Genomic DNA, 23,615 nt, shown 5'->3' with positions numbered 1-23,615 from the left:
TTGTTTTTTTTAGGGGATTTTACCCTGTGATGTAATGCATCAACAATCAGTGTTAGAATGAAAGTGTCGGATGGGCACCAAATGTCTCTTTTTTTAAAAAAAAATTCCACCTCCTTTTCTTGCTCATGATCTTGTGAGGCTCACTCGTGGACACACACACACACACAGACACACACAAGCGCACACATGCTGGTGTCAGTGCTGGCGTTTCTGCTGCAGTAGACACTGGAGAGAGGGGGGGGAGCACTGTGGAGGAAGAGAGAAAAAGAGCAAGGGGAGGGGGAGGAAGGGAGTGAGAGGCATGGGCAGAGCGAGGGAAGTGGAGAAGGGGTGAGGGAGAGGGAGGAGGAGGGAAACGAGACGAGAAACGGGAGGACATGGAGGGGGGAAGAGGGAGAGAATGAGTAGGAAGAAGGGTGTCGAGGTAAACAGGGAGAAAGACATCACATGATCGTGTGGTGGTGGCGGTGGGGTGGGCGGGAGGGTGGAGACCCTTGTTTTAGAATCTTTGATTATCTGTGTGATGGCTTGAGTCATCCAATCTTCCTCTCGTGGCCCTCCTGCCTGTGTATTGATTGATATTTTATTGATGATTCTTCCTTTTGTCCGTTTTTGAAAGCATTTCTCTGTTTCTCTAAACATGAAGGACATCTCTTCTTTTCCTCCGCTACAAGGAAACACGGCTGAGAGAAGCTGTATGGATGTATACGTATATATTTCTCCTCCAATGAGGTGATATACAATCTGATTTGCATCTGATTTCTTTATTGATCTGTGCCTGGTGTCGTAGATCCTGCAGTGCTGACAACACGCGACTATTATGTCATGTAACTCGCTGCTTTGAACCTCATCGTTCCTAAGTGAATAAGTACGGATCCAGCAGTATTGTTTCTGTGTTATTTATTGAGTCAGAGCTGATTTGATGACATGTAATCACTCGTCACACAGCACATTGGATGTAGGTTGTTAAATTAAGATGGAGAAGATAATGTTTGATAGATTTTTGCTCAGAAATGATGATTTTAAAATAACATGCTTTCAATTAAAACCTCTTTCAAAAACAAGACAGGGTCTCAGGGCACTATTGTACATACAACAGGGTAAGCACAACAACAACAACAACAACAACAACGACAAAAAGTGTCATAGTGAGTATTTGATTATTCGCTTCTTATCATAAAAAGTCGACCAGTTACTGTGACTATTTAAAAGGTGTTAATAAATAAATTAAAACTAATATTTCAAATCAACCTACTTTGTGGTTCTATTATCACATGTGACAGCGGCAGTAAACACGCCGTAGATCCCGCAACAGTGATGACATTTACCAGGGTCTTTGAATGCATCTCGCCAGCTGAACCCTGTTACTTTTGACTAGCTCTGATGGACTGGAGTTTAGAATACGCAAATATTTGAACAATAAAAATCCCTGATAGATTTACAATTACAGCACATGGCAACAATAATTTGGTTCTAATCTAAATATATGGACTATGAATGAATGAATCTGTTTTGAAAATTAAATAAAATGTAAAAGAAAAAAGCTATTAGAATACACAAATAAGCGAACAGTCAGAAATGGAGCAGGAAAAAGTAACACATATATCCCAACCCCTTTTCACTCCTATAATAAATAAATTCCTACATTATTCATCAACTATTTCGGTTTTTTTTTCAGATTTTTCTGGTTTCTTTGCTTCATATAACAAAGAAATCATTAAAACTGAATCATTTTAATTTGTGGACTAATCGATTCATTGAGAAAATAATCAAGAGATTAATCAAGTATGAAAATAATCATTAGTTGCAACCCTAACAATGTCCAAAAAGGAGTAAGTAGGAGTAAAATGTATATATTCTCACTCCTATATTAAACAATTGATTGGCTTGAACTATATTAGCAACCAAAAATAAATATGCTAACTACTTATCCAAAACGTGTGTACAGCCCAAATTAAATGTACAAACAAGTCTTCCAAATTTGTTTACTTAGAACGCAAATGTCTCAGCCAAACCGACAGGCCACAAATAAAATGTTTTAAAGAAATAATCCCATAATAATCCCATCTTCATAACCTTGTATCACGCTCCACAGATGCTGAGCATTGTCTCTTCATATCTCTCAGCATTTTTAAAGTTTGAACTTTAACTTTATCTGAAACCTCAGCTATAGGAGGTTATGTTGAATTAAGTACAATATAGTATCAAGTCCTGTGTTCTGATGTCCCATCATGCACTTCCATGGTTCTGTAGGATCAGCAGTTTTTTGCTCACTTCCAGTTTTGTTCCAGGCTTGTCTTTGTCAGGACCATTTGTAGCTCAGCAGGTACAAGTGGCCCCGAAGCCCTCGTCCTAAATCGGACTTTTTTGTCTGTGTCTAAATTTGTTCTCTTTGGTTGACCAGAGCTGAGGCTGATCCCCCTCCACCGAAGGTTGTGTCCCGTGGTTGTTGCTGTTCTGTTGGCACAATGCTGTCATAAACACAAATGTGACCTGCTGCTGTGTCTGAAACGGGTCGTCTCCAGGTAGAAAAATCACTGAGCTGGATAGAAAATAGGAAAAAAAAAAAAAAAAGGTTGCGTTGACAGGTGTTTGCATAAAAATAGATACAGAATTAGGTGGAATAGAAAATGGCCACGGACTGGGTTTGGTTGACATTTCCGTTTTTTTGTTTGTTGGGGACATTGAGAAGACCTTGTGTGCAAGACTCTGTGTTCTCTGTGTTTCCAATATGATTAAAGGGACAGGTCTTAATTAGGGCTGAACCATTCATCGAAATGTTATCACAGTCGCAACATGTCCTACTGCAGTTAACGACAAATGACTGTGCAGAACTTCAGTCATTTGAAAGGCAGAGAAAACAAGGACGAGACACGGAGAAATGAAAAACTACTGAAAACAATTCAGCTGGAGATTCAACAAAAACACAATAAAAACACTGAAGAGATATACAAACCTGTATTACCTTAAATATGCAATTTCAAAGGATATGAAGACTGTTAACAAGCAGGAAATATTCATAATATATCATATTCTTTGTTTGATAGATAGATAGATGGATGGATGGATGACGTAAATGAAACTCTTACTTGTGCTGTTGACCCTTCTTCTCATAGGCCTATTTCCCACTTCCTGTCTTGTTCCTCTCTCGGGGGGGCCACATAGCATGAAAATAGCAAAAAGAGAGGGGAGAAGGAGGCCATGATTTCATTCGCTGGTGGCAAATCTTTTCCTCCGTCACTTGTGAGAGGGTGAGACTGTTAGTGGAATGACGATTCAGCATATAAGCAATGCTTCGAAAATGAACCAAAGCACTGAACATGTCCTGACACTGAGGAAAAGGATGGAGTGTTGTCATATTTAGTCATCACCGCCTTCTCTGCGCCTGCAGTTGGTAAATATCTTGTTCTGTTTCAATTTCCACTGACAGGGATTTGGGCCACAGGCCCTCTCATGTTGCGTTTACACTCGCAGAAGGCGCCGTCCCTCCGTTTGCTGCCTTGTAACCTCAGCACTGCGGGTGACACGTTACTGGATAGATGCTCGATGTCTCGTAACGATGTTAGGACAGAGGTGTGATCCTTGAATGAGCGAGGGAAGGGTTTGATTATTAGTAAACAACAATATGATTGGAATTTTTCGAATAATATAAAGTCTCTTTACCTGTTTCCTAAGTACAGAACATTTCAATTGAACCCAGGGGTCTCAAGCTAAGGTGACCTGGGGGGCCAATGAGTATCTAGTCTGGTCAAGAGGGGGCTGATTAAGTTGGAAGAGTTACAATTCAAAACACTTTCAAAGTAAAAGTGGGACGCAAAATGGATTCTTCCTGAATCTATAAATAACAAAGATTAAGTAAAGATTAGTAAAGAAGTAAAGTATGTGGAGGAAAACGCATCAGACAATGAATGAATGAATGAATGAACACAACGTTATTATTATGGAAGGGTTCAGGATGGTCTAATGTAGTGACAGTGCTTCTACTCAACGATGAACACACCTGTGCTATACAGTGTGAAAGTATTCATAATATGTTACTCAGACTGAGTCACCTAATGGAGAACATTACATAATTCCATTTTAGGGCATGTGTTCAGTATTCTGTAGTGAAATCCATTTAAAAAGTAAAAACACATTATTTGATATATTTTCATCCGTCCATCCATATTCTCCCGCTTTATCCTCCACATGAGGGTCGTGGGGGGGGAGATGTGCCAATCTCAGCTGACATAGTCCATCGCGGGGCCACATAAAGAAACAAACAACCATTCACTCTCACACCCATGGTCAGTTTAGAGTGTCCAATTGACCTAATCCCCATATTGCATGTTTTTGGACTGTGGGAGGAAGCCGGAAGAACCCTTAAAGACAACTTGTTCTCCCGTTGATCCACCATGGCCATACTGGGGGAGACAAACTACAACAAACTACAATTATGATTGTGATATATTGTGAAGCCCTAATATCTAGCTTAGTAATTCTCTATCATGTTTGGCCCTAATGTAAACTAAGACTGTGCACATACACTGACAGAAAAAACACATTTTAATTGTGTGATGAATCAAAAGTCCTTTCACTGTGTCAGGGTCATAAATTCGTCACGAACACATCCAGCTTTTATCTGCAACTGAAGAGAGACTGGAGGGAAACATGGGACACATTCAGCCACTTCCATCACAACACGCGTCTTACATTTGACCCTCAAACACTTGGCTGAACATAAATTACTCTGAGTGCACTCACCTTTACACATTGGCCCATACTCTGTGAGCGGGGCTGGCCATAAACCATTCAGCTGAGCGCTCACGCTTACTGCATGCAGATAAATCACTTTGCAGGACACGCCTCCACATGTAACCCTGCACATCACTCTCACACATGGGATGCGGCCAAATAAATGTGTCCGGCAAAGGCATACGTCAACAAACTGAACGTGGATTAGCACGCAGCTGAAGAGCACGTAGGCTTCCAAATTACCTTGATGCCTTCAAATAGCGTAAGTTAGAACCCGTAAAAGGATTGACAAATAAACACATTCAAAAGGAATATAATAATTTGGTTTAATGTCAGCAGCCAAAAAATACAGTTTAAAGAAAACTCTCTTTAAATGGCAAATACGTTATGGAGAGAATCTGTAGGGTAAGGACAAGCTTTTAGGGCTGAAATGAATCGATTATTTTCATATTTGTCAAAATGAATCCATAAATTGGTCCAAAAAAATGTCAGAACATTTTGAAAACTGTGTTTCCCAAAAGCTCCAAATGCCGGATGTTTTTCAAATGACTGGATATCTGAGTTCATTTGTCACGTTGTCACCATGTGGCGTAAATGCAGCTCTCCAGTTTCTTTGGTCACCGTATTGTACTCGGATCAGATTTTTCAGGCCCGTGTGGACACGGAAATTCAATCGCCAATTCTTGTTTTCAAGATCTATGGCTATCATCATTCATATCAGAGCTATCATTATGTGGTCCCTGGATCAGATATATATCTGGTCACAGGTGCTGAGCGTGCCGTTTGAAGGTCACGCAGTCATGTTCAGAGTTCTATAAAGTTATAAAGTGAACCCACAACTCTGAAATGTATGCAATCAGATTTGAATTGGATTTGTGTAACCTGGGTAATCTGAACATTCAGATGTTCATTCATTCACGTCTCACGCTTTATCCTCCATGTGAGGGTTGCAGGGGCCGCTGGAGCCAATCCCAGCTGATACAGGGCAAAAGGTGGGGTCACACCCTGGACACGTGGCCTGTCCATCACAGGGCAAACACCCAGAGACAAACTACAAACATGAGATAAAGAACTAGAGCTGCAACTAAACGATTCATCTGTGGATTATTTTCACCATTCATCGAGTTTATCGCTTTGTCCATTAAACGTTAAGAAATGTTGATCTGGAAGTGATGATGTTCTCCAATGTCTTGAAAATGATTGAGTTTTAATGATTTCTTTGTTATCTGGAGCAAAGGAAAGAAGAATATATTCACGTTTAAGAAGCTAAAACAATCAGAAAGCTCAGTTTAATCATGAAAAAAGCTTCGAACCGATCAATTGATTATCAAAATAGTTGACGATTAATTACAAGTAATTTCAATATGCATTTTTATAGCTTTTGTTAAATGTCTAAAATCAGATTATCTAGGGAAATCTGTGCCAGTGTTATGGTTGTGTTTGTGTGTTTGTGTGTTTGTGTGCAGGGTGTGTGCACAGCTCAGGCAGCGCTGACAGTGTGTGTCAGTATCTCATACAACCACACGTCTAAATCCCAAACTATGGCTTTAAGACGTGACATTCATAGGCAGAAGTGAGAACTTGCTCTATGTGAATTTAACAAACAACAACAAAAAAAGAAGCAGGACAAGACTGGGGCGGCGGACGCGTGGAAAAAAGGGGGTGAGGGAGGGAGAGGCAGAAAAAAAGGGAGGATCAGCTGAGAAAGAGCGGGGACTGCGTAGCAAGGACAAACGCACACAGTATGCTGCAGTAATCTGGAGCGAATACAAAGCAGCTGAGAGGAAACAGACACGTGTACAGGTTTGACAGGACTGCAGTAAGAGCAAAATGGAGGGGACCTGAACACTGCAGAGCTCATACAACACAGTGTGTGTGTGTGTGTGTGTGTGTGTGTGTGTGTGTGTGTGTGTGTGTGTGTGTGGGGGAGAGCTTTACATTTCAACTGTATCATGTCGTGCAGTTCAGTCATTCAGGGAATCTCTGGAACACTCGTCTGTGTTTTGATTGGAATTCGACCAAGATCACTTCCAAGAGCACTGACCTCAGAGAGTCAGCGTTTTAAAGCCAAAGCCAGGATTACCCAGTGCAGGAGAGCTAATTATATCACTGAATTTAACCGCAATTTACCTCCTGCTGCCCCTCCTGTGTTCAGGTGTTGGATAAGCCTCATGCATATGGATGAGACTCGCACTGGGGTGGGCGATATGACGATACTAGACTGTGAAGGACGTGTCGATGATCTGCCACGGCGGAGAGATCGTAGTGTGTCATCGATGGGACACATTCTAAGCCGTTGCTGTTCTGTGCTCTTGCACAAAGGCGTCAGTTGATTTTCTCCCTCAGCCAAATCCCCGATCTGTTTGCTTCAGAGTGTAGCAGGAAGCCATGGCTAAAAATGGAAACAAAACGGAGGGGTTGGTCCCTAAAAAGAACGTCCAACCTTTCACCCACGTAAAGAGACAGCATCCTAAATAATATGCTGAGAGTGAAACAGCTACGAGAGCAGGTAACTCACCCACTCACCGATAACTCCCCGCCCACTTTTTGTAGATTTTTAAAAACAGGCATTGGGCGGAGTCAGCTTCAGAACAGGGGTTTAGTTCCTCTTAGACAGCTTTTTCTGACTTCTGTTTGTGAGAGAGTGAGCAGCTCATGGACATCCAGTCAAATACTGTAGATAGAATCAGTTCATTAAAACTATGTGTTCAGTACTTCCTCCATGACCGGAGCACAGACTCCGTCTGACTCTCTAGATACACCAGACTCCTCTGTTAAATATTGAGATTTTAGACATTTCCATGGTAGTTGTTGGAGATGAACCCACATTTTTAGGACTGTGAAGTCTTTTTAACTGATCTACAGTTCGGCATTGTTCGGCTTGATTCTTGTGTCGGACGTCTCTTCCTGCTTCCTCCTTCCTGCTGTAGACACAAAGAGCTTGGGACTGAGCCTCGGCTGGAAGACGACCTGCTCTACCCACCCCGGCTTTAGATTGAGTTTCTGGTGAAGTGAGACAGCGCTGCAGCTCCTGTGAGACAGCAAGAGAGCTGGTGGGGGAAAGGAGGGTCATAAGAACGTGATATTTCCTCTGGTATTGTTTCCTTCCTGTTGTCACTCGCTTAATATCAGCTGTCATCATCCCTGTGCACCTTAAAGTTGAGACTATACTGCAGTGATACAGCAAACTCTTCACTGTGTCAGTGTAGGCGAGGATAAAACTTAGAATCTACTTTGAGCAATATCCAGATTAAGTGGATATTTTTCTAAGTGATCTTGATTTACTGATTGAGTTAGGGCTACAACTAGGGATTATTTTCATAATCTGTGGACTATTTTCTCTTAATCCATAAATCGTTGGGTCTGCAAAATGTCAAAAAAATGTCTTGTCTTATCCACAAACCACAGTTAGTGAACAAAGAAACCAAAGAAAATCTCACACTCATTCATCAATTCTCATAAAAGTAGATCATTCATTTAGGAACTGATCAATAATTGCAGCTCTGGACTGATTTATGACACGGCTGAACCTATAGACTCTGTTTACATCTAATCTGCATACAGGTCTTTTCAGGGGGCGTGTTTCTACCCTAACGCTGACAGTTGGTGCAAAGAAACCCTTACAAAAAAAGCAAAGAATCGGAGAGAGAGAGTCAGACAATAAATGCAATAAAATATGCTTCAACAGCAGAGTTCCAGAGATGAAAACATTCGCCTCGGGTCATCTGTGGCATATGAAGCCAATGTGTCTGTGCTCTGATGAGGAGACCTGACACAGAGCTGTGATCTCCCGACATCACTATTTTGACAAGCTATGGATTGAAGCCTAACAGTGAACTGTTTTTTCGAGTTACCCTGCGTACTGCAGCTTTAAGTGCGATGACAAAACATCGCAGAGCTGAAACAATTACTGAGATACGATGAAGTCTGATTATCGATCGAGTTTAAAGAATTAAAACAAGTTTTCTTTGTTTCTTTGCTCCATTTTGGTTGGTGGACAAAATAAGACATGTCCTTCCTTCTCTGTCCTCTCTGCTTGTCCCTAAAGGTAAATCTGTCTCTCTCTCTGTGCCTCACAGCGGCTGAAGCTTAAACTCATTACGAGTCTGTGCTATACTACACTGTACACGTCAAATGCAGCCACGCGAGAAAGTGTGCGTAAAAAACAGACGTGTGTGTCTCTCTCACACAAAGTACCATTAAAATGTAGGTGATTGGAGTGCACACATGCACAGTGACAACAGGAATAGCATTGGCTTTATTAGTGGAGACGGTATTGTATAGCGCTGTCAAACCATTCAAATATGTAATCGTTAATTGTGTTAACGCCGTTAACGACGCGTTAAACTGACAGCACCATTTATTTTTATTATTTTATTTCAGAAAGAAATTCAAGTCTGTGACCTGTGACACAAAAGTGGATGATGTTTCAAAGTAGGCTTTCAGAGGAGCTTGTGTCCTATCACGGGGGAGCCGAGCTCCCCTTCGCTCCCCTGTAATTCAAACCATGATGGTACAAGAGAAGTGCTATTCCTGTAACCTGCCAAGGTTACACTCGTGCTGCGGGCAAAGTGGCTACTGTTGCAGCCTCTGAGTGATGGGCACAGTCATGCACCCCGAGATAATGGATTAATTACCCGACCCACACTGATTGCAGCGGTCGCCCTTCAGGAGAATGCTCTGTATTTCACGTGTTTATATTTCACGCCTCATTCACGCGCAGATTTGGGATCATCCTTCAGTTGTCTTCTCATAATTGCTGACTCTGCATCGGCGGTTGCCTGTTTTGCTTTGTTGTTCTGGGAAAGACTGTGTGTGTGTGTGTGTGAGCCCCATCCTCTCATCACACGAACACTGATCAAACGTCACCGTCAGAGTGTGTGTGGAACAAAAATCCCCCGTCAGTAACACCTCAAATCTTTTATTTGTCTTTTTACGCCTTGGTCAAGGTCGCTCTCTCCTTGCCTGACAGACGCTCAGATGAAACGGAACAGTCGGCCTCAGTTTGGCTCCACCTGTACCGTAGCTCTGTACACCAGCTGAAGGAGCGCTATTCGGTTCAGTCCTGTCCTTGGTGCCTGAAAGCAGAGGCTAACGCAGTGGTTGTCATGGTGACAGAGAGCCAGGCAGGGCTGTGGTTATACTGTAATGATAAAGCGCTTCTGGATGGTGCCGCAGTAAACACAGCGCCACTAGGGTCCCGTTAAGGAAGAGCACAGCACACCAGCATGCATGCAAATTACCTTTAGACCTAATATCAGCTCTTTGCTTAAATCTATTGGATTCACCTCCTTTGTTTCTCCTCCTGTCGTGCTCTCTCCTCTCTCCCTGAGCCATTGTCTCTACTCCGTCTCCTTACCCTGCATTCCTTCACTCTCTCATTTTCATTCACCTACATACATTAACTTTTTTTTTTTTTTTACAACTGCTCCCTCTTTGCTTCTCTTGTTGTCCCCCCCGTCTATTATGTTAATGCTTTTTTTCCCAAATCTAATTTCAGAGTCTAGAGCGATGGAGACTCTATTGGACCTTGAAGGTCATTGGGCTGCAGGTGTCACACATGGTTGCTTCGCTGCAGGGAATCCAGTGCGCGGCTATTACGGCGTCGTGCCTCTGAATCATATATTCGGCGCATAAACGCGGCTGTTCGGCGCAGAACATGCACGCGCGTTCACGTTGCAGTGAGGGGGAAAAGAGGGATGGAGCGTGGGCTCAGGGGAGAGGAAATAAATAATTCGGAATTGACAGATCGCTCGTCCTCCTTTTATCATCGTCCTCCACCTCTTTCTTTCCCCTCCATCTCTCCATCGCCTCAATGCAGTGCTCATGTAGCTACCGCTTACTATCAGCAACACACACCTCCTGTGCCCATTGGCTGTCTCTCATGCACACACACACACACACACACGCTTGTGTGCCAGGCACTTAAACCAGCGACACATGTAAACACAGGCACACACAGTGCAACACACACACACACTCACAGAGAGAGAGAGTTGATGAATAGCTGTAGGTACATTTTATTAGTGTTGAAGCAGTGGGAGTGCTTCTCCGTCTCCTCGGCTCACCACACTGCTGCTGCTGCTGCTGCATATTTTAAAAGGCCTCGCCTGTGTCGGACTGATCAATATTGAGATGATGTTCAGGTTATCAGTGTATGAAATTCTGTTTTATTTGATTACAGAGGCCACACATGTTCTGTTTTAGCTGCAGCAGGGTTAAAAAAATCCGGTTAAATTCCCCCAAACTGATCGTCAATAAACAAGAGTTAATCGCTGACAGTAAATAATAGCAACACATGTCTGTTTCAAGGTTTCAACTTAAAATAATCAATTAATCTGGCGATTATTTTCTCCATGAATGGATTAGTTGCGATGTTGAATGTTCTCAAATGTCTTATTTTGTGCCACAAACCAACATTATTCAGTTTCTACTGCACAACTGTGCAGCATTAGTTCAGTGAAAATCTCCGTCAAGACCAAGCAAAACTGATTTGGAAACTCCAATATAAATGTACCGATATGGAACTGAATCAAAAACTTAATCAGTGCAGGAACTCACCAGCGAGGCTGAGCCCTTCTGTAGAAACATGGCAGCATCAGCACAGTGTTAGTGCCACATGTAAAATTAATAGGATAAAACCACATGAATTCTGAGATTAAAGAAAAAGTCAGAATTTTGAGATTAAAGTTAATTCTGAGATTAAAGAAAAATTTGAGATTAAAGTCAATTCTGAGATTAAAGAAAAAAAAATTCATTTTTAAAAAAAAAAAATAATTCTGAGATTAAAGAAAAAGTCTGAATTTTGAGATTAAAGTCAATTCTGAGATTAAAGAAAAAAATCAGAATTCTGAGATTAAAGAAAAAGTCAGAATTCTGAGATTAAAGAAAAAGTCTGAATTGTTTTGCATATCAAATCTCAGAATTCATGCTGTTTTATTTCTTTCTTTTTTTCTTTCAGTATTTTTGTACATGTGGCCCTCATACTCCTCCATGCATATACATATGAGTTTGTGTACGTGTTACACACTGGACCTTTAAATCCACACTTCCTGATGACGTGGATGTTTCGTGGGCTACACAGCTAAAGCCCGGCCAAGCTAGGACAGAGACCCAGAGGAGCAGGCACTTGTTTTGGAGGAAAATGTTTCACCTCACTTTCAGCAGTCGTCCTCAAGGAGTTCACACCACGGCTGTACTGGCACGATAAACTCTGGAGGCCGCTTCGTTGCACCTCACATTTGTTTTCCTGCACTGTGGCTTCTTCTTTGTTCGCTAACAACACGAGCACCTTGGCTGATGTTTGCCCTCTGCTGGTGCAAAACAGAATTACACAGCATGTGGCGTCCAGAAAAAAAACAAAAAACAAAGTGAGACCTTTAAATTGGTTAAATTCTTAATGAGTAAATGAGTAAAGTTTAACACAGATTTGATCACACGTTTAGAGCCTTACTGCTGATTTAGGTTTACTCTTTACTGTTTATTGTTTGTAATGTTGGGATGTGTGCATGGGTATAGGGAGGAAACAATGATTAGATTATTATTAACAATTATATAATTCGTTGTCAACTAGTGATGAGCAAAAAGTTACATCACGGTATTTTTTTATGTGTTTTTTATGCACGAGCATGAGTGAGAGTATGTGTGTGTGTGTGTTCGTCTGCATACATTATTGATACTCTCATACATGTCTTGTGCTAAGTTGGTGGAGTAAAGTGCTCATTGCTGCAGTTGCTTCTTCAGCTAAGTCCTTAGCATGTGTGGTGCAGCAGTGAAAAGGGTCCCCCGTCAAACAGTGGTATATGGAAAATTCATGTACTGTAATGAAAATGAATAAATACGGGTTTTCGCTATGCACTCGTACACCGGCTTTGAGTGTTTATGAAGTAAAACAAGCTCTGAATGTTCTCTGATTTCTTAGCTCCACGTAACAGAAACATGACATTTGAGAACAGGTTTAGGTTCCACTACAAACATAGTACCTTCTCAACGTGGGCGGAGTTATCACTGCATGACTGTGACTGTGAGGTGACTATACAATGGTCAGTGGTAGAGCCATGTTGTGAGTTTGATTCCTGGTTCTCTTGGTGCATGTTGCTGATGTGTCCTTGGGCAAGACACTTAACCACTTAAGACACACATGCTCCAAAATACCCTGCACATAGATGCGCTGTATGAATGGCTGTGAATGGCAAAAGCCATAGTGTAATTTGCTCATACTCAGTCTTAAGTGAGATTGGTATGCAATCTGGAGTTACTTCCCCTTTCCACTGGTCAAAAACAAACAAACATCAGCTAACACCTGGCTCTTGTATGGGAATAGATGGTATCAGCTTTCACTTCCGAGTCAAATGACTGTGTAATAGACTGGAGACGAGTTTCATCGACGCAGGCTCTGATCGGCAACACGACACCGTGGTGAACACAGTTATTTCACTGGTTATTTCCTCAACTCCCTGGAGGAAAAAAAAAAAGGAAGACAAAACTCCTTTACTGGCAGTAGTCAATGAGTCAATCACCTGTTTTGGTGAGTTCCTGAACGTTCAGTTGTTCTGTATGTTTCTCTCTGTGGTTGACATGTATAGCCTTTGTGACTAATGCCTGTCATAACCACTTACCTTCAGTCATATAGCGTCCACTCACTCGTCTCACTATCGCTTAAAGCTTCTCTTTTCTTGTCGATGAATTTCACTCACTGTTTTGGCAATTGTTCGTCAGCTTCTCTCTTTCCTATCATATTCCTCCAGACTGCTTTCACTTTTGAAGTTAATTCCCCGTGTGTGTCTCCACCTGTGTTGCCTACATCATAGATGTGATGTGACTGTAGTTTTGCCACGACTTCCTGTAGGGCTGCGCGGTACATTGGACCAGACTCACGAAGGTGCAAAAACAATAGGTCTTCACACACCCAACCTTAATAACAAGGCCATTGTACGCATCACAATTTCAACAGAACAGGACGTCACGCACCCACTCACTGGACATCGAGTCCCACTGTCCTCAGGGTGCAGGTACAGGGCTTTGAGGTGCAGGTGCTTTGGAAGGAGCCTGATTCCCTCAGCCGTCGCATCCCTTAGCCAGGCTGAGTATGACCACAGCTGTTTTATGTGCTATAAAGTTTGTTAAGTCTATAGCTGTTGTGTTTTTGCGTTCACTCCAGCTCTTCTAAATCGAATCCCAGTTCGTTTGCTCAGAGGGTTTCAGGTTCGTTTGGGGAGGTGTGAGTGCGTAACCGAACTCTGGTCCGCCTAAAAACGTAGGTCTCAGTTCGCTTCAAGTGAACCAAATGCAGGAAGCGGACTACAACGCAGGGCATTGTGGGTAAACACAACCAAAACATACGCACGTGTAGAACGATAGCCGGTAGAAATGTGTGAGTCCATTGTTGCAGTGTGTCTGTGTCGCATGTTCACATAAAACCACAGGATTTGATGCAGCTGCATGTTTTTGCTCGTCTTCTCCTTCAGTAATTCTTGATGCAGCGCCGCCTCAGGCGAGGAGGGGAACACGTTATTCAAAAGGTTTGGTTCGTTTCACTAAAGTGTGAAAGCAAACTCGGAGGGGCTGAATGTCGGAGACTATCAGGTGTGAAAACCACCTTAAACAAGTGCAGGGCTGTGAAAGAGAAATTCCTCTTGGAAACAATAAAGTCAAAGTATATTGAAATTAATGTATAGCATGACATGAGACAACATTACAGTATGGTCTTATTTTAGATTTCATGATCAGGTATCTGTAATGACTTTTTATGTTTAATACATTAGTGAAATACACAAAACCTTTTTGACATAGGAGGGTAATTGAGAACCTGCGTGTGTGTGTGTGTGTGTGTGTGTGTGTGAGACAGAGGGGGAGAGCACTGCAGCAATCTGAGAAAGTAGGTCAGACACCGACAAGCAAGGAGCATAACAAGGGAGAAAAGAAGAGAAGGGAAGCGATGGAGAGAGTAGAGAGGAAGTAAAGAGGGAGGAGGGTGAAGATGGAACATTAGAAAGCCTGATACAAACCACTTAAGATGCGTGGAGATTATCCAATATAAATACACAATTACAATATTTACATATAATTGAAATGACTGCATGTTCATCACGTGTGTGCATGGGATTTTCTCCGGGTTCTCCAGGTTCTTCCCACAGTCCAAAAACATGCAGATTTGGGGATTCTGCATTTGGGGAGGATAAAGTGGCAGAAGATGAGTGAGTTAGTGAATGAGTGAGTGAAATGCTAATTAAACAACAAACGGATACCAGTATAACAGTAGATTTATACACTGACTTTCCTGGAAGGTCAAATCTATCTGTATGTGTCAGCTAATCTCAACGATAATAATAATAATACTAAATCCAATGGATTTGTGTGTGTGAGTATATATGTATATATATATATGTATATATATATATACATATATATGTGCATATAATTATATATATATATAGTATATATATTTTTATATATATATTTTTTTATTTTAACTAACTGAAACTCGTTCCCTGCACGTGTTTCGTGATGAGGCTTCATCTCTATGTCCCTCTATATTACATAAGCACATAATGTTGAAAACACTCACTGAATGCACAGCATACTGAGGGCACTTACTGGAGGCTTCTTATATATATGGACTCCACTCAAGTATGAATTACCTTTCTCTTTGGCTCTTCAGGCCATGTCTGTGTTTCATTATTTATTTGATCAAGCACAAAGTATACTGCATCTATAAATACACTGCAGGTCTCATAGGGATGGACTGCAGCGGGGCCAGCGTGTGCAGCACCACCCGTGCACGTACTGGTGCCATCATGCCCCACTGCAACTGATCCAGTGACTGTTGACTGGGTCGCAGCTGAAAGATAGAGTCATAAAAAAAAAAAACATGAAAACATCATTCATTCATTCATTCATTGTCTACCAATTTATGCTGCACACGAGGGTCACGGGGGCTGCTGGAGCCAATCCTAGCTGACATATGGCGTAAGGCGGGTCCATCACACGGCAAACACACAGAGATGATCAACCATTCACACTCACACTAAGGTTCCAAAAACTTCTTGTATAAACCTTTTGCACTTGGCAAAATAGCTTTTTTTAAATTTGGTTTATTTTTGTTATATTTAAAATGAATCTTCATCTTGTTGTTTACTGTACATTTTTAGAAATTTTAGAACACGGTGGTTCATCCTAGGGAAGCTTCACTTTCCTTCTACACGGTTAAAAAACTTTTAAAAATGTTATATATTTGGGAGTTTTTAATGCTAAAGGATTGTTTGTGAAAAAAACATGAATCTATTTTAAAAAGGGCTCGATTATTCAGATGTAATGAATTCATTGAATCAGACCTTTACAGTGACTCACTACTGCCCTCTCCTCTAAGAGCTCTACTTTTTCTTCGTACTTTGTTGTGTTTGTTGCCCTGGTGAATTGTCTGATTTGCATCTGACCCACCTTCCCTTCTTTCACCCTCTTTTCTGCTGTCTCTTTCTGTCTCCTTTCCCTTCTAGTATGTGGCATTCGGCTCCCTGTTTTTCATCCTCCTCTCTATCTCCACCTTCTGCATGGAGACACATGAGGCCTTCAACACCATCGTCAACAAGACAGAGAACGTCACCGTGGGCAACACGACCCGCGAGGAGATTGTGTATGAGGTGGTGACTGACAACTGGCTGACATACGTGGAAGGCGTGTGCGTCATTTGGTTCACCATTGAGGTCCTGCTGCGAGTCACCTTTTGCCCCGACAAGTTAGAATTCTTCAAAAGCACCCTCAACATCATCGACTTTGTTGCCATCCTGCCCTTCTACCTGGAGGTGGGCCTGAGTGGCCTGTCCTCCAAAGCTGCCAAGGATGTCCTGGGGTTCCTGCGCGTTGTGCGATTCGTCCGTATCCTCCGAATCTTCAAGCTCACTCGCCACTTTGTGGGCCTCCGTGTGCTTGGCCACACACTTCGTGCCAGCACCAATGAATTCCTCCTGCTCATCATCTTCTTAGCCCTCGGTGTGCTCATCTTTGCCACCATGATCTACTATGCTGAGCGAATCGGGGCAGACCCGGACGACCCAACTGCCAGTGCCCACACCAACTTCAAGAACATCCCCATTGGATTTTGGTGGGCTGTTGTTACCATGACCACGCTGGGCTATGGAGATATGTATCCAGAGACGTGGTCAGGGATGCTGGTGGGTGCACTCTGTGCCTTGGCTGGTGTGCTGACCATTGCCATGCCCGTACCTGTCATTGTCAACAACTTTGGCATGTACTATTCTCTGGCGATGGCGAAACAAAAGCTGCCCAAAAAGAAGAACAAACATATCCCCCGAGCACCCCAACCAGGCTCTCCCAACTACTGCAAGCCAGATGCCCTCGCAATGGCTACTGCCTCACCTCAAAGGATCTTGGGAAATGTCCTAGGTGGAGTGATGGGTTCTGGAGGCATAGGGGGCGACTGTCCTCTGGCCCAAGAAGAAATTATAGAGATTAACAGAGGTGAGATATCATTTTTTATATATAAAAACTTACTTTCAAAACACATACAGTGCCTTGCAAAAGTACTTGACTCTTAACATCTAAGATGCTACATTACAACCTGTAATTTAAATGTGTTTTTCAATCTGTACATATGTAAGGGATCTGCACACAATAGTCCAAGATGGTGAAGTCCATTGAGGAAAAAACATATTAAAACAAATTCAAATAAACAAACAAACAAACAATCTTCAGAAGTTTAGTTTAGTTTTAGTAGTGAAATGAGTCCACCTGTGTGCAGTCTTATGATGTCATATGATGTGTCAGTATTACATACACCTGTTCTGAAAGGCCCCAGAGACTGCAACCCCACTGAGCAAGAGCTGTCTTTCAGCAGCAGGGACTGAGATACTGGTCAGAATCGAGGGCAGATGAAGCGTGCTAAATATAGGGAGGATATTCATGAGCAAAACCTGTTTCAGTCTGCCAGAGATCTGAGACGGGTGGATGGTTATGCACGTTGAAATTTTCTCTTATTTGGCCCTATTTGCTGTTAGCTTCACAATGAAAAAAATCTTCACAGTTGTAGGCATGTTCTGTAAAAGAAATGACGCGAACCCTCATCCCGAAACACACGAAAAACATTTAATGAATATGACTTATCTCTATATAAGGGTATTTTACACAAGTGTTTAAAAAACTGACCTGCTTCTGAGAAATATGACTGATGGCAGTTGAGGGAGACAGGTTAATGTTTTCACCGTGCTTGGCATCTGGTGCTGGAGGTAACTCTTGAATGTTCCTCTCTGGATAAAGTCCTTTTTGGCCAGTGAATTTCAGCAGCACTATAGATTTTAGTGTCTTTCTATTCGGATATTGCCCTTCTGTTCAAGATTAAACTTTACTTTCTTTGTTTGTGCTTTCAGGTAATGTGATTGACTAGCATCAGTGGTGGTATATTTGCTTAACCTTACGTGTTTGTTTCAAGTGGAAACGTGTGACGCCGCCCAGTTCTAAGTTAATAAGTAGTGTTTCAGTTTAAGATTTCAACATAAACATGCAGCATCATAGGCCCAGTGGAGGATTAGGCTACATACATATTACTACTTTTGTGTAAAAATGCGTTATACTTTGAAAACTCCACCTCTGCTTTTAGTTTGGATGGACAAAACTGGATCGGCCAAAGCTTTCATTATAACCAAGCACTCGTCAACACTTACCTTCAGTTTCAGTTTAACCCAGGGGCCTCACACTCGAATGACCTGGGGGGCCACAGGGGCTTGAACTGAGGTCAGGAGGGAACGTTCAAGTAGAAAAAGTCCAACTGTGCGAGGGGAAAAAAAACATCTGTTCAGCAGTGGTGCGCGATATGAGCTTAAAATGATGTCACTATAATATTCCATCAGGATACAGCAATAACAACATTTATCTGTGTTTAAGAAGAGACAAGTGGCAGTGTTCTCAAGAAGTGATGCACAGTTTATTCTAGCTCCACCCTGGAGAAATCACTGGCCCACTCGTGTGTAATTTATGATCAGGTGGTAGTGCCCCCACCTGTCAGCAAAGAATGGAAGTAAAATTACGTTTCATCTATGAAAAATGCCTCAAAACACCCTAATGCAAGTGTTTCTCTCTGTAAAACAGAGCCTTGCCTCACATGATACACCTTTAATGCATCGCTTTATTGCCTTAGTCGTCAGTGAGCCTGAAATGACTGGTTTTAGCAGTGATTTTACGAGATCCTGTCCAAGATCCTGAAAAGGTCTAAACTCCAGAGATCTGCTGTTATCAGACATGCACCGAGGACCAGATCTTTTCTTGAACTTCTCCAGAGAGGCTGTATGCTAGAATATAAATATCTGCAGTTAATTTGCACGGGACATTTTTACTACTTTTCACCTCCTAGTAGAATTCTGGTTAATGTCCAAATGAACTCATGTGAGAATACTAAAGAGAAATCCGTCGATCACTGAGTAGCGAGGAGCGTCTCACACACTAAACTTGTCTGAACTTGCAAGAATGATTTTAATGTTGCAACATTAGGGAAAAGGTTTTGATTGATGAAGGTATAAATTATTGATTTCACAATTACTTTTAAGATTCATCTAATGACTTATGTTCAATTAATCTAACAGCTAATGTATACATTAGTGATTATTTGTCAGTCATTTAATTAGTATTACTGACACTCATGTTATGGGCAGCTTATTTCTTCTTTGTGGGAGTCGAATATTTGTTAGACAGTTGGAGACTTGTGTCTTTAAAATAGCTTGGAATGACTGCAGGTGATAGACGCATCAGCACAAATGTGTTGTTAACAGCGTCATAGTTTAAAAAAGGTCTAAAATGAATGTATCAAGCTGATATCAGTATCCGTAGATACATCAGTGATGGTATCGGACATGTTTTTTTTGTGTCGCACTCAGAGGTGACGTCACTCCCAGCTCCGACTGCCAAGTTCCAATTATACATGGATCGCAGCGTATGTTAGCTTAGCTTGTTAGCACAGCACCTCCTTATAGTCCACATCATTGCTGCCACAACTTCAAAGCCAGTGTATTTTCTGAGTGAACTAGAACCCAGTCCTCGAGAGTCAGGGTTCTGTTAATGCGGTCTGCTCTTTGCCCCGACTCGACTCCTTCTCTCTAGATTCCAAGCAGAACGGCGATGCAGCTTCAGCCGCCCTGGCTAATGAGGACTGCCCCACCATCGATCAGGTACTGAGCCCCGACGAGAGGAGCCCTCTTGGACGCGGGCCCACCCGCGAGCGCTACCAGCAGGACCGCGCCTGCTTCCTACTCAACACTAGGGAATTCCGTGCTACGGATGGGAATGTGCGGAAAGGTACGTTTCACACCAGGAGACAGATCCATAAACATGCCCACCAAATGTTGAGACATATTTATATACTGTGTTTATATACGTCTGGTACAGACACAGAGGTCACTGCACGTATTTGAGCTCAAACATTCAGGACCGATGGGTTGGAGAGCCCACATTAAACTGAGTAATGAAGACATGTCATGTAGCAGACTCCAGTCACAGCTAGCATCAACACACACACACTCAACTCTTCAGCTCTGCTCTGTTTGTTTCCACCTCTTCACACTCATGTCGTCTGTGTCTTCATCACCGCTTGGGTTTCGTGTTTTCTTTTATGTGTCAGACAAGATGCTTCCGTCCGTCTACTTCTCTCCTTGTTTTTCTGTCTTTTATTTTTTTTTTCCTTTTCCCGTCAAAGCGTGTCGCTTCTCTCCCATGTCACATTCATTCATGCTCATGAACAGTCTCTGTCCTTCTCTCTCTTCTGTACTCTTCTGACGGTTGACCATGCATTAATTTTCTTCTCGTCACTTCTGTTTCTCCCTCTGTTTCTCTCCCCCCCCCCATCACCCTCTGTATTTTGGCCTGCTGCCCTTCCCCCCTTTCCCTCATGTGATGAAACCACCAACCTAACCTAACCTAACCTAACCTAACCTCCCGCACACCTTCCCCTTCTGACTCCCTTTCTCCCCTTTGCCCCATCTTCACCACCATGCTTTCACCCCCTTCTTTACATTGCACCCCTACTCTTTAAAAAAAACCCAAAACAAAACAAAAACCTCTTGGTTCATCATCTGCGTGCTCATGAACACCTTAATTCATTTACTACTGCAATCCAACTACCACCAACTGCCGCCCACCTGCACCAAAAACACTCCCCCCACACTCCCTCTAAACTTTCAACCCTCCCCCCCACTCCCCACCCCAGTAGAGGCAGCCGCCCTGGCACCCAGCCCAGACTCCCCTCTGACTGAGGATTGGTATAAGATGGAAGGGTCTCTGTTACAGCAGGACCTCAATGCAAACTCCACCTCCTCCTGGATCAAACCATAGGCCAGAGGTAACACTGACAGAGGTTTAAATAATAACAACAACACAAATAAGGAGCCCATAATCGAGACATCATCCACAATTTCTGACCCAGCTCTCCATGACATAGCATGTGTTTGTGTCTGTATCAGTACAGCAGCAGCCTCTTCAGCACACACACACACACACACACACACACACAGCTGCACACACTAGGCGCGAGTTGAGTTGTGTGTCGACATGTTCAGTGGATTTTGTTGTGTCACCTGTTTCACAGTCGCCGCTGTTTCGTGAAAATGCGCTGTCATAGACTAACTGCTAGCAGCTGAGCTAAGGTTAGGCAGCGTGTGTAAATGTGAACATTAAGGTTTCGGCTGACGAATCATCGCAGTTTTAGGGCTCAGCGTACAGATTTAGCTCATTCATTTTTTTTCCTGACCACCTCAGTGAATAATGTACACGACGAAGAAAGAAAATGGGATTGTTCTGTGCAAATAGGTGTGTGTGTGTGTGTGTGTGTGTGGGTGTGTGTGTACTCACGCGCGGGTGTGTGTCTTTGTATGTGCAAACACACCCGGCAGCTCAAGTGAAAACAAAATAACCCGTGCTGTCGTGTCCTGTGTCAGTAACTTGTAAAACACACTCAAGAGAAGATTGAATGGTGGGAACAGTGGGTCACGTTGTTGTCTGATGTGCCTCTGTGTTGTTGTCTCTCTCTTCAGGTTGTGTCATATCACGCGTGTGTATGTGGGCTTTTTCATTCTTACGTGTTATACACTGTGTCTCTGTCCTCTCAATGCCGTCTGAGTGTTGTGTTTGTGTTGTCGTCCGTATGGCTTAATTTGTTTTGTGTGTGTCCGCCCCCCCTCTACTGTGTTTATTCATGTTGCTCCTGCCCCCCCTGTGGACCTGCACCATGGCAAACAAAATGATACACTGCAATTTGGACTTTTCTGGCCTTGACAAATGCACTCTGTCCACAGTTGTGTGTGTAATCTGTGCACTCGTGCTCGGGTTGACGCCTTCATGCCTTAACTGAAGAGTGCCTGTAATTGCACTGACATTCCAGTTGTATTACAATCATGTTTCCAAGGCCCAAGGTCACTGGGGTCAGAGGAGCAGTGAAGGTCAAGGGATAGTACCTCCTGAGACATGCCACGCTGCAAACTGTTGCAAACTTTGACCACTGCAGCTTTGCAAACTAAGCCACTTGGCTTGTTGCAATGCAAAACAAACAAAAACATTTGTACTGTGAGCGTGAAATGGGTCTGAAATACTATTCCCTGGACCATGTGCCGAGTGTAGTCCAAAGTTCAGGACCTTTTGTATATTCACTGGGGAGACCTGAATTGAAATGATAAGCCGCACACTGATACTGATACACATTTGATTGAAAAGTCACTGCACGCAAAGGTAAGCAAGTCTCAAGCCCTTTCACTCCGAGGTCCCTGACATCGCTTCAGTCTCACTGGTTCTTATGTAGTAACTGCAATTTAAATGCTATTAAGAAAAAAAAGAATCCCTCTTTAAAGCAAAGCAGGAGTCCGCTGAGGAAAGCAAGGGCGGGTGTCACCGGAGAGGCACTCCGGGGTTTGGGTTTCTTACAGGAAAAGCTATACCTGAAAATCCATACATTCAGTTTGTCAATACATAAAGGCCCTTGTGTCTTTGTGCGTCTCTTAAAGGGATCGTTCAGGTTTTTTAAAGTGTGGTTGCTGACCAGCCTCAGAAAACATGGCCCAAAAAAACTAAAATAATGTCCCTGTCCTCCTTAATGTTTTTAAAGAGGGATTGCCCCGCTGTCCAACACTCATCCTTGTGCTCCTTCACTTGTGGTTCATTTTTTTAGATACATGTGTAAGGTGTCTTTGCGTTTATCGTTTATTAGCTTGTCTGTTTCTTCTCTTTGATTGTTTGCTAAGTTGACTTCCTGTGCTCCCAGTGCAGTATGCATGGCTCATTAAGGTCAAATGGTCAATCACCCTTCGATTGCCCGCTCCCAATCTCTCCTCTACACCTTCTTCAAGGTTCACATCCTTGGTGTGCAGTTGTTTTTCCTCTTTTATTTCTTGGGTCTTTCTGTTTCTGTCTCGTGTTTCTAACGTGGTGTGTGTATCTTTCAAGTATTTTGGTGGAGTACTTTTTGTGTCAAATTGTGTTTTATTATATTTTATTGTTGTCTGTGCAAACAACAGGTTTTTTTTCTTCTTCTTGTCTTTGGTTCTGTACACTGTGTTTTGTTCTTTGGTATTTTGACCTCCTCTTTGTGTTTCCTGTGTTGAGTTTCACAAACAGCCATTTGTTTTTTTCCCTGTGAATTGGAACGATAAAGAAAGAAAGAAAGAAAGAAAGCAGAACAATTATAAAATGACAAAGGATGAAAAACAATGTAGCTCAAGTCAAAGAGTCAAAGCCATCCTCAATAAGTTTAAAAAGAAGATGAAGGATTTTATTGAACAACTCCCACCACTCGTAATTCCTGCATTGCAATTGAATACGATTTGGAAGTTGAGCACATATTTAAACATTAGGCGCACTGAGCCTAAGCTGTCTGCCCTTCACCCGCATTTATC

The 23,615-nt window shown here is 42.5% G+C and overlaps 1 protein-coding gene across 9 annotated transcripts in view; it reads left to right on the top strand.

The window, feature by feature from the left end:
* Window positions 1–23,615, top strand: part of LOC122758922 (potassium voltage-gated channel subfamily C member 1-like) — a 51,548-nt gene that overhangs the window by 12,527 nt on the left and 15,406 nt on the right. For 5 of the 9 annotated variants that reach the window (XM_044013328.1, XM_044013325.1, XM_044013324.1 and 2 more), the window contains 3 exons: window positions 16,230–17,211; window positions 19,840–20,034; window positions 21,765–21,785. In XM_044013328.1, coding sequence (XP_043869263.1) covers window positions 16,230–17,211; window positions 19,840–20,034; window positions 21,765–21,785 — 1,198 coding nt within the window. Of the gene's footprint in view, window positions 1–16,229; window positions 17,212–19,839; window positions 20,035–20,941; window positions 21,074–21,764; window positions 21,786–22,989; window positions 23,230–23,615 lie in introns of those variants that run through there. The other 4 variants (XM_044013323.1, XM_044013327.1, XM_044013321.1 and 1 more) reach the window with 4 other exon arrangements.

This window comes from Solea senegalensis, linkage group LG18 (genome assembly GCF_019176455.1).
Source record: "Solea senegalensis isolate Sse05_10M linkage group LG18, IFAPA_SoseM_1, whole genome shotgun sequence".
In the NCBI taxonomy this organism is placed as follows: Eukaryota; Metazoa; Chordata; class Actinopteri; order Pleuronectiformes; family Soleidae; genus Solea; species Solea senegalensis.
The sequence above is the reverse complement of the archived record's forward strand: the minus strand, read 5'-3'. Positions and strand labels throughout refer to the sequence as shown.